This window comes from Mustela nigripes, chromosome 6 (assembly GCF_022355385.1).
Source record: "Mustela nigripes isolate SB6536 chromosome 6, MUSNIG.SB6536, whole genome shotgun sequence".
NCBI lineage: Eukaryota > Metazoa > Chordata > Mammalia > Carnivora > Mustelidae > Mustela > Mustela nigripes.
Genome location: NC_081562.1, coordinates 23,971,565 through 23,983,751, shown reverse-complemented (window position 1 = coordinate 23,983,751; position 12,187 = coordinate 23,971,565). Strand labels below are relative to the sequence as shown.

The 12,187-nt window shown below is 40.1% G+C and overlaps 1 protein-coding gene across 1 annotated transcript in view; it reads left to right on the top strand.

Annotated features, from left to right (window-relative positions):
• The window catches only part of CFAP54 (cilia and flagella associated protein 54), a 302,579-nt gene that overhangs the window by 165,792 nt on the left and 124,600 nt on the right, over nt 1-12,187 (top strand). Inside the window, exons 39-41 of the mRNA XM_059402309.1 lie at nt 1,064-1,172; nt 9,439-9,591; nt 11,518-11,712. Of these exons, the coding sequence (XP_059258292.1) occupies nt 1,064-1,172; nt 9,439-9,591; nt 11,518-11,712 (457 nt within the window). The remainder of the gene's footprint in view (nt 1-1,063; nt 1,173-9,438; nt 9,592-11,517; nt 11,713-12,187) is intronic.

Here is a 12,187-nt window from a genome sequence, read left to right as displayed (position 1 = left end):
TACAAGTACCTACAAGGGACTTTGAATCTCAGACAGATTCAAAGGGATCTGTATTTTGAGAAATAGGTTAGTTCAAGGAATAGGAATGGAGAAACAGAAGTTCTTGGACTTTTTGTTTTTTTTAGAGAGGGAGAGAGCAGGTGCATCCACTAGCAGGGGAGGGGCAGAGGGAGAAAGAGGGAGAGCCCCAAACAGGCTCATGCTCAGCATGGAGCCTGATGCAGGGCTTGATCTCACAACCCTGAGATCATGACCCATGCCAAAATCAAGAGTTGGATGCCTGCCTGAGCCATCCAGGTGTCCCAGTTGGAGCTTTTAAAAGAATTTCCTTTTCTCTAAAACTTTTCAGATTTCAGATATTTTGTAATCTTAGGACTTAAGTGTCTGTTAGAAAACAAATTTTTAAAATACTACAGAGGATGGGGTGCCTGGGTGGCTCAGTGGGTTAAAGTCTCTGCCTTCGGCTCAGGTCATGGTCCCAGGGTCCTGGGATTGAGCCCCACATCAGGCTCTGTGCTTGGCGGGGAGCCTGCTTCCGCCTCTCTCTCTGCCTGCCTCTCTGCCTACTTGTGATCTCTGTCAGTTAAATAAATAAATAAAATCTTAGAAGAAAATAAAAAATAAAATACTATAGAGGACATTAGTTCTGAAAAACTTCACCCAGGGAAGTTTAAATAGCATTTATTATGAGTAGGGTGGAAAAATCAGCCACTGGAAAAGCAGCCTATATTTTAGATATGTTTCAACTTGCATAATAGAAGATATATTTAGACGAGTGGATTTATAGAATATCAGAAAATCATATTCTAATTGCTCTACATAATTTGCCTAATGCTTCTCCAGCTGTGCTGAACAAAAGAGATATAAAAAGTTATGTGGCTGCTTTTTTTTTTTTGCTGGAAGTTGTCATGATTGAGTGCTACTCTGCTAGCTTTCATTTGTAGCATCCTTTTGTATTTCTTCTTTTTGACAAGTGAAAAATAAGATAAACATTTTACGTAAGCCAAATTTCTAGCCATAAATGCATGACCAAATGGTATTTGTTTTCTTTTTCCTTTTTCAGATAACCTGCCGAAATTTCATTGGGAAGCAGCTCAAGATTAATCCTTCCACCAGTGAAGTAACAGATACAGAAAACGGCACAGATAGCCTAAAAAAGTTTATCGGTTCAGGTTGGAACCATTTCAGCTTGAAGTTTTTTTTAAAGCAAAGTTTGCTGTTGTGTTCTGCATGTCAGCTCTTCCATAATTAAAATGTTTGCAAAATCTCTTTTGCAGGCTTATTGGACTGAAAAAAACCCATTTGATATTTACCATCTTACATTGCTATAAATGTCACACATGGGGAATTAAAACCCATGTTTATTAGTTTAATCTATAAATTAAAGAAGGGAAAGAAAAAGAAAGGAAAATTATTTGAAAAATAGCCATGGAAAAAGACTGTTTTCTGCATTTCCCCATTTTTATTTCACTTGGGAGCTCTTCAAATAGACCTGTTGCTATTCTCTTTGAAGTTCTGTCTTGACTCTCAGAATAATTCTCATTCCCAGTGTAGATTGTCCTCTTATTGGCTCTTTTATGGTTAAGTTGTAGGTCTTCTCATTAGAGTGCAGAAGGCACTGAGATGTCATGGCTCCTTTGCTTTCAGAGAAGTCCTCTTGGAATAGTTTGGCAGTACAGCTTATAGGATTAAAGCAACAGAATAAGATGGAAATGGAGAATAATGCTTTCTCTCAATTGTGTTTGTCATGTGCCTCTGTTTCTGGTATAAGAAAGAAATGCAAATCTTCCCTTTGTCATGTTAGGATTCTTTCATTTATTTATCTACAGATTTTATGTATCTGTGTGTGTAAGTATGTAATCATCTATTCCTTTACTGAGACAGGTGGCCATTCAGTCATCTGGCAAGCATTTACTGCATGTGTACTCTGTGTTAAGTGCCATACTGGGTACTGTGACTACAAAGAGAATATTTATTGAGATTAAAGATTTGTTATCCTGGAATTTACAACACATTGAAAGACACTGATAAACTAGAAACTATGGTATAGAGTGATAAGATCTGTCATATGATGACTATCCATTCTGTTTTGCCCTGTAGGCAGTAGTGCTATGGAGAGACTGTGTGTAATTTGATGGAGCTAAAGGAAAAAGGAAAAGGCAATTTTGAGGTTAGAAAGTTTGGCAGGAAGGCTTTAGAAGGCAGGATAAAGAGCAGCAGATCTATCTGGAGGGCTGCAGGAAGCTAGTGATAAGGATTTTAAAATGGGCTCTGAATGTTCATATTTGTGCTGCTGAAAGAACCTTAGGCAGCAATGTGGGGAACCAATTGAAAGCACAGCAAATGGAAGCAGAAGAGCAGCTACCCCTAACTTGTGCATTAGAGATGTGATGAGGCTCAGACCTAGGTGAAGAGGACACAGGAGTAGACAGATACAAGAGAAAGGTCAAGGAAGTCACCAGGACTATGTTCTGTACTGGTTAGATGAAGATGGGAGGAGTCCAAAATGTCTTGGTTTCTGGGTTGGTTGGCTAGATGGATGTGATGTCCTGACTCTACAGGAAAACTGAAGGCAGGAACAGGTCAGAGAAAGTTGCTTTGGAAGTACTGAGTTTGAGGTGCCAGGATGATAACTGAGTAGAACTAGTCAGTATATGGTTGGATAGACTGGTCAGGCATTCAGCAGAGATTTGTACTTTCATCATCAATATATTGCTGGTGGTTGAATTCAGGGGCGTATATGAGGTCAGAGAGTTTTATGGATGGCCTCACTTTGGAAGCTATGTTGTTCAAAGTGGGCTATGCTATATAGTAGTAATAAATAACCCCCAAATCTCATTGCTTTGACACAAGGGCAAGTCCATTTTTTTGCTCATGCTACTGTGCTCATTGAGTTGAGTACTGAGCTGCTGCTCATCATAAGTGGATGGAATCTCCATCTTGACACAAATTTCTATGATGGTTTCCAAGACAGAAAGGAGAACATGAATTTACCCTCTAGAGGAGCCATGCTGAGAGGCTGGGGCAGAAGGGAAGGAAAGAATGGGCCCAAACACAGGAATTTCATAGGTGGTAAGGGTAGAAGTTAAAGATATTCTTCTTGGGTACTAAAGATTTTCTTAATAAAGCAAAGGGTTGAGATTATAGTCAAGATTGCTAGGTTAGGAGATTTCAGGAGGAATGAGAAAGAGTGGCCTGGCCCCTGAGGGAAATAGAAAAAAGATAGAAGAGATTCAGAGCTAGCTGGTAGATGTGTAGAGGTCCCACTTAAGGGAGTTGGTGAACACAAACGGGTCTATTACCACCAATGATAAATCAAATTATCCCCTCATGTTCATTAAACAATGGCATTCCAATCAATGTGATTCTTCCTGGTTATATTCTTCTTTTCTTGAACATATCATTGAACCTCTGGAGATCTCTCAGTTTGGGATCTACAACTCAGAATGTGATTTATATCATCCCTTCCATCCTAAAAAGAATGGACAACAAATGTGAGAAAATGTGTCAAAAAGCTTATTATCAAATATGATGACTACCACTTAAGGGATAAGAAAATCATTCCTAGCATGTGTGTCCAGTAGGTCTTACAGATGGTGGGTGCAATACATTAGGAAAGTACTTTGTCTTCTTGTTAAAGCTGTATTTGGAAAGGCAAGATTGCAGGTGGTAGCTTGGATCAGGTTACCATGATTATTTGGATTGATTCTCAATAGTGGTGGAGCTATAGTCAGTTTGAGCAATGACTACAGCAGGAGTATTTGAATGAATAAAATATAAAAAATATTGTAGTGGCAGTCATAATGAATTGGTCCATGCACTCTATTGACCATACTATAACCATTAGCTTTTAAAATTTTTATACTTTTAGGGGGTAGGTATTATGCTTACATTACAGATGAGAAAATTAAATGTTACTAGTAAGTAGAAGAACTTTGGTTCAAACCCTAGGCTCTGTCTGATGGCTCAGCTCTAAGTGCTCACCAAACTGTTTGACCTATTCACCATTTTTCCTGTTTCAGATTAGTCTCTCCTCTAAACTCACAGCACTCAGAAAAATTTCGCTATATGTCAGTGGTCATGGGAATTATTCTGACTTACTGTGATAGTAGGGTAGTTTTTAGATGATCCTGCATACTAATTGTTTTACATTGAGCCATTATCATTAAAATCTTGGCATCCACTTAGAGTTCTTTATAAGACTCTAGGACCTCTGTGACTAGGAGCTTATTTTGGCCCACACTTTTGGGCTTATTTGGCAAATTTTTAGGAGGGCGAATTTTTTTTTTTTTCAGTGTCCTGAACTCAGATCATTAACATGTTTATAACCATGATGGGTCTTAGGTATGCCATCATGACATGTTTGAAGTACTTTGGAAAGACGAAGTATACTCTTGCTGGTTTCCACACCAGATTGCTCCTTTGGAACATCACAGATTTTCTTTTGGCATAACAGCACTGGGTAGTAATGTTGGATACATTTAATTCTTCAGAACAGATATTGTAATGCTCCAGTGCCTACGAACATTTGGTGTTCTCATTATTTAACAGCATTCTATTCTCCCTCTAACTATTTAATAATGCATATGTAATTTGGTATAGTCTCTGTAGGATGTGGAAAAGTGAGAATACCTCACTTTATAGATTATTTTTTGTATGGGTGAGTAACTTGCCTGCTTGTTAAGCTTCACAGGGGAGATAACTATGAATATGCCTTTTATTATGGCTATTTTTGCATTCTGTCTAGGATCTGATTCTTGAGTTTTGACCTTATTGGTATTTAAGTTATCTCTGATAGGGCTCTTCAGTCTTCAGGCACGTTTTCATACCTGCAATTCAAATTTTCAACCTTTGGCAGGTGTGTTTTATTACTGACTCTGGGCTTTTGTTTTAGTGTGACCAATTGTGTAGAAAGCAGCCCGAATTTTGTAGTATTCCCTGGGATTCTTCCTTGGTGTACCCATCTCTCAGGAGTCATTGGCATTTTTTTAAATTAATTAATTTTATTTTATTAATTTACTTTTTTAAAGATTTTATTTATTTGTCAGAGAGAGAGAGAGCAAGCAAGAGAGCACGCACAGAAGCACAAGCAGGGGGAGCAGCAGACAGAGGGAGAAACAGGCTCCCTGCTGAGCAGAGAGCCCGATGCGGGGACTCCATCTCAGAACCCTGGGATCATGACCTGAGCCGAAGGCAGACACTTAACAGACTGAGCCACCCAAGTGTCCCTATTTATTTGAGGTTTTGTCGTGGGAGTGTGGGTGGGGAGGGGCAGAGGGAGAGGGTGAGAGAGAGAATCCTCAAGCAGAATCCCTGCTGAGTGTTGAGCTTATGCAGGCCTTGATGTCACGACTCTGAGATCGTGACCTGAGCTGAAATCAAGAGTTGGAGGCTCAACCAGCTGAGCCACCCAGGCATCCTGGTATTCAGTTTTAATGAGTACATGAACAATAAGAGACACAGTAGTGCTTTTCTTCCCCTCCTTCCCCCTTCTTTCTTCCTTTTCTCCTCCTTCTCTTTCTTTCCCACCCTCCTCTTTCTCCTCTTCTTCCTCCTCCTCTTCCTTCACCTTCTTCTTTTTCTGACCTATTTCTAACTGTTGAGGTTATTAGTGCCTTTGAAATAGCTTCTTGAATTATTCATGGAAGTTTTCAGAGAGGCGCTCCCCTTGAGACAGAGAAGTAAGGACCGGCCTCTGAAGCTAATGATACTTCTTCATGGCTGTCACTAGTTACCCTGTGTAGATGGTCACAAAATCACCAGTAGAGCCCTAGTTAGACTATAAGAAAAGAGGTTTTCTAGGGCTTGAAAAGAAGGGGAAAAAAAACTCTAAAGTGAAATATAGTTTAGGAAAAAAATAAGGAGGAATGCTTTATAAGTGGGTATTTGATTAAAAAGTAGCAGGATGATTTTATTCAAATCCCACATTTTAAAGATTGCCAAAATCTCCTGTCCCTCCTGTCCTTTTGATTGCCTCCAAATACAAGCATGCCTTTGTGATTTTTTTTTTTTAAGACTTTATTTATTTGTCAGAGAGAGAGAGAGAGTACACAAGTAGGCAGAGTGGCGGGCAGAGGTGGAGAGAGAGGCAGGCTCCCCGCCGAGCAAAGAGCCCAATGTGGGACTCAATCCCAGCACTCTGGGATCATGGCCTGAGCCGAAGGCAGCAGCTTAACCGACTGAGCCACCCAGACGTCCCGCCTTTGTGAATTTTTATTCCAGAATGAAGGCTCTGTGAGAGCAAGGAGTATGTCTGCTTTTTTCACTTATATCTCTCCAGTGCCTAGCATCGTGCCTAATACTAGTAAGTGGTCAATATATATTTTGAAAATACATGACTAACAGCCAATGTGTATCCTCCATCTATTGGATGCTTACTTCCTGATAGATACTATGGTTGGCACTTCACACATAGCTTAAAACAATAACCCTCAGAGGTAAATATTATCACCCTGATTTTAATAGGGATTGTAAATTAAGGCCTAGAGTAGGTAACTGACTGTCTCAAAATATTAATATGTGAGGGCTTCCAGCTTCTGCCTTCTCCTTTGTTTTCTTTGCTTCTTTCCCTGATCTCAGTATCTAAGGAGAAAAAGATAAAAGCCAAGCTCATGAATTCTTGTAGGAAAAACAAAATAGAACAGAAACCTTACCATCTTTTGGGCATTGTGTGTAAGGGTGGGGTTGGAGGAGTCAGGGCATGCCTTGTCTTTTTGTCTGCATCATGCAGGACTGTGCATGGGTAGAAAGGAGGGGAATTGAGAAAGCAAGATGGTGGGTGTAGGACAAAGTGGACAGGAGAGTGAAATTCGTAGGGTAGAAGAGATCTCCTGGGGAGTTAATAAGTGCTACTGTCAGCTAAGTATTGGAGTCTCTTAAATGTGTGGTAGGCAAGTGTGCCAAGAATGAACTTGCTGGGCGGACAAGTAGTTTTATCAATATGGTCATCTACCTGGTTTGACTAGAGCCTCCAGGATTTCTAGATATTTCAGTCTGCATTGTAGTAGATTGAAAGATGTGTTATGGCCACAGAATGTAGATGTGCCACTAATTCAATCAGCGCCTCCCTGGGCTCTTGTGAACCCCAGGCTTCTTCTCTCATTAACTTTTCTTAGACGTATTTCTGTCCTAGTCTCAAAGGCCTTTGTACTCAATTAGCAGGCCTCAAATCTGGGTCATTGCCAGTTACCCAAGATTTGATGCCCCCGGTCAGCTAACTGGAAAAGTCACTGGACTTGAATGCTGGTTGTCTCTCTTGTCTTATAAGGCCTTAAAACAAATTAATATCCTCAAGTTCACTTTTCCTTCTTTGTAAATAACATCCACCCCTACTAGTTGGTAAGGTGCTGTGAAAATGAACTGGGATTAAGATCCATATAAGTATTATAAATAAAGTCTATTCTAGCCATTTAGCTTTGAAAACTTGTCAGTCATTCATTTAACAAACACTTATAGAGCACATACCGTGTAACAGGTGCTGTTAAAGGTCTTGGTTGATAGCAGCAGACAAAATGGACAGAACTCCTTGCCTTCATGGAACCTGCCTTCTAGTCGCAGGAGACAACCAATAAACAAACAGAACACATAATACATCAAAAGATGATGAATGCAATGGAGAAAACAAAGGTTGAGAAACCAGGATTGCCAATTTAAATACAATGATCAGGGAGGCTTCCTGGGAAATTAAGTTAAGCAATAACCTTAAGGAGCTGAGGAAGAAAGGACATGGGGATGTCTGAGGAAGAATGTTCTAGATCAGCATGAACCACTGGTGGGGGTTTGCAGAAGATCTCTTGGATTTCTTGGATTTTTTTCCCAACAAGATGGGAAGCAAGGTTATTGACCCAGAAAGGACAGGGAAGAGGTAATTCCTACCCCTTTTTTCCTTGCCAAGTAGCCACTTAACCACTCTTATGTCACTTCCAGCATTGGAATGTTCCCTGCAACCCGCCATCATTCCCATTGCTATTATCTTAGTCGAGTTCAAATCACAATACCGTGTTTTAGTCTTTTCAGCCACCAATCTCTTTCTGTTGCAGTCTGCTAACTCTTCCTAAAATACCCATGCCCAGCTCAGGTCCCTTCTTTTGCTCCCTTTTGGAAAGGATAAAGGTGACTTTCTCAGCAAGGGCTTCAGGTCTCCGGAAAACCCCTCTTTGTTCAGTGGGACTGGCCATGTCATCCCACTGCACCCTGAATTATCACCCTGACTCCTGCTTCCATACTTCTCCTTGTACAAACTAGCTCTGTGACTCAAGAGAAACCACCAGACATCTCTATGCCTTATTTTCCTCATCTGTAAAACGAGGATGTAACGGTACATACCTTTTTTGTTGTTTTTAGGATCTGATGAGCTCATCACAATAAATTATATAAAATAGTTCTGGTATAGTGTAAGTACTCAGTCAACATCAGCTCTGCTTATTCTGTCTTAAACCTCTTGCCTCCTTCTTCCTAATGAAATCTTCCCCCTCCTCTAAGACACAACTGGCATACCCTCCGGCATGAAGTCTTTCTTGCACTTCCTTTCCTCCCTATTGCCGATCTCTCACTTCTCTCGCCCTCGTTTTGGCACATAACCAGAAATGCTCTGTGAATGTGAGTTTAATACTCCAGGGTCAGAATGCTTCGTCTCTCCAGCTGGACTGTGAACTCTACAGGGCAAATGTCATGCCTCTTTGCCTCCTGTGGCCCTGTTCCCTCGCAAGCTGCTGTACCACTCTCAAGGCCTCAGATTTCACAGGGGCCACTCACCTGTTTAACTTGTTGAAGAAGTAAATTCTTTTGTTATTTTATCTGTAATATCTGAAGCTTGTATTCCTTTTCTCTTGTGTGTGGCGTGTGGCTGAAAATCTGAAGCCTGGTTCCAGGGACCGCCACTTCCTCTCCAGGGACCTCGTGGCCACCCTCTGCCAACATCTCCTCTTTCCGCCCATTTTTTTCAGGACCGTTTTAGTTCCCCTCCCTTTTATGGCCTCATCTTCCTTTCCTCTGCATCCTCCAATATTAGAAACCCATCTTTCCCTTCTCTTAAGAGAGCACTTACCCACCCAGGCTTCTTTGTTTCTTCCTTTCGTCTCTTTCCCAAGGCACCTCTGCTTTGAAGAGGCTGCTGAAAAGGAGTAGATTATTTCATCTTTTATGATCAGCAAAAGAAAAAGTAGGAGGCTTCATAAGGAAAATTGGCAAGATCTAAAGTTATTTGCATTTCATAGGAATCAAAAGTTTTCTAAGTTTTTTTTTTTTTTTTTAAAGAACTTTCAAATATACCACAAAAAATTGATCTGAACGTTGAAACACCTGCTGCAAACCTGGGGACTTTGAATTTAGCAGCTTTAGTTTGGGACCAAGAAATTCTCTGAATTAGAAAGTCTTTTGCTACTAGTTGTTGGCTTGCTGCAGCATTTCATCCCTCAGTCTGCTTCTTTTTCCTTTCAGAGTACAGCCACGCCAAAGAGCTTGTCTGTGTGCCTGTGGATGTGACAGACACTTTGAGATGTTTTAGAGAGACCCTGGAAAAATCCAGATATCACAACAGATCAATCCGACACAGCAGAAAATTGCTTTCATTATTCCTTGCACAGACACAAGGTAAAATTCTTGGCTCTCTATATCCCTTGCTCTTTATTTCCGGGAGGGACAACCACCCTGTGGATCTACCATATTCTGCCTTAGGCCCTTTATTTCCCCACCAACATGCACACTCCCTGTTGCCCTTCACTTTCTTCTTCTTGTCTGGTGGATCACATCTTCTCTCTTACACTCTTCTTTCCAAAGACTGTCTCACTCAGCTGCTTTCATGCTTTCTGTGAAACGAGCATACTCCCTTGAGCAGATATAAAAACAGTGCATGTTAATTTTTTGATACGTTCTTACCTATCTCTTTGCAAGTATGGTACTATAGTCTTTTAAAAAATTTTTCATAAATAGATGACTTGATTCATGCTGAATTAACTAGAACCTATTACCAAAACCCTACTTTATCAGTGTCAAGGAAAAGATGCATTTTAATTTAAGCATCAATACGATTTCTTATTAACACCATAGATTTTGATCTTAAAGATTTCTTTTAGTTTAAAACAAGATATTCACTATCATTGGTTACATCACATTTATTTGTTTTCTCCTTTCTCAACATTTATTGATTAGTGAACTCAATCAAAGCAGGGCTTTGAGTGGTTAAGTGGCAATAATTTTAGGTGGGGAAAATCTTGACTTACGTATGTTTGGGTCATTAAAAATTTGTTTAAAATCCTAATATATGTTTATGATCCTTGCTATTCAAATTTATTGGAATAATAAAAATAAGCTTAAAGAATAAACTTAAAAAACCTAAAATTTTTGTATTTTCAAGTTATTAAAAATAGATTTAAATGTCAACCTAAGATGCTAATATTCAGTGAACTGATCTTTCAGAAATCTACTCAAATCTTGTTTTTTCAATCACTGACAGAAATTTTATTTATGTGTGTATATGTATGTATGTGTGTATTTGTTGTTGTTGCTGACCCTACCACTTACCCCCAAATCGTGCTTGCTATGCCACAAACCCACAGATTTTGGTTGTATTGCCTATAGACTCACATTACATTAAATTAGCTCTGTATGTTATGTTTAAACTTCTTTCGATTATGGCATATATTAATAATGGTTAAGGGCATGAATAAAAAAAGCAAATATAATTTGGATTACATTGGTTCACCCTGAATCTCACTTGGTGTTAAAGTATTTTCAGCAGTTTATTCCCAGTCCTTGGGCTGCAGACTTCAAACTCCACATTAGCTCCTCTTCCTCTGCAGTTTTTGACTACTTCCTCTAGAATAGTCTCCCTTTCTTTCTTGTGTGTTCTCTGATCTTATAAAGAGAGCGAATCTTTCCCACTTCCCCCCACTTAGGTCAGAACTAACTGTGTGTTGCTTCTATCCCAGAGGTCTCTGCCCCAGAGGCAGACTAACATCTTACTGTTGGAAGCCCTCAAAAAAAAAAGCAAACCCAAACCATGTAACTTTAAGCAATCCCCACGAGAAGCAAAGCATTATCTCAACAGCACTTTCTGGCACAGTGCCCCTCTGTAGTGTTTTTTATGAAATAACAGGTAGAGAGCCCATCCACACATACCTGAGCTCCTCAGAAATGATATTAGATACTCAATTTAAGGAGACAGTGTCCCTCAAACTGCAAAGAAATCTCAGCTCTACACAGAATTTTTCTTTTTTTCCTCCCTGTCGATTTCGGCTACATTTTTCCCTCCTCGTCATCTTCCTCTCTGTCTCCTTTTTAAATTTCTTTTTGGGGGTGCCTTAGCGGCTCAGTTGGTTAAGCATCCAAGTGATGATTTTTGGCTCAGGTCATGATCTCAGGGTTGGGAAATAGAGCCCCGTGTCGGGCTCCACATCTGTCGTGGAACCTGCTCAAGATTCTTCCTTCCTTTGCCCTCCCCCACCCCTGCTTGCTCTCGTGCTCTCTCTCTCTCTCTAAAAAAAAGTAAATAAATTTCTTTTTTCCCCATGAATTTAGGAGACAAAGGAGGAATAAACAATTTGAAATTTACTACTGGAAAGGTGGAATTTTGCCTGGGGACAGAAGAGATGCATATGCCAACACCCCCCAACCTCTCTCAGGAGCACTTCAGAGTTTTCAGTTCAGTGGAGAAAAGTAAACTTCCCTCTTCGCAGCTGGGACTCGTAATTTCCTCTTATTATGAAACTATTGGTAAGAGTCCTTCATTATATATTCATTTTCAGGAGGATCTTGTACAAAATGTTGCATTGCCTTTGGGCCTGAAATGCCACCTTGAAAAGTCAGATGAAAGAGCTTGAAGATAGAATCTTGTAGGCAGTGCGACAGCAGTGTTGGGACAAGAGACATCCAGCCCCTCCCATTCTCCACTCTCCCAGCCTGGGCTGTCAGCATGGCAAGGTTCTAGGCTCCTCTTCTGCTTATCCTCCTTTGAATGAATCTGTGAACCCCTTGTTGGAATGTGGCCACTGTTGTGTTCTTTTGCTCTGCCCTAGCTGATCCCACATTCCTTGTCTTTCTGTTTGATTTGGCTTTTCTCCAAATTCAGCAGTATATACTCAATCCAGATGGTAGACCGTAAATCCCCCTTTTTTATTTTTATTTTTTAATTTATTTTTTTTAAAGATTTTATTTATTTATTTGAGAGAGAGAGTGAGCCTAAGCAGGG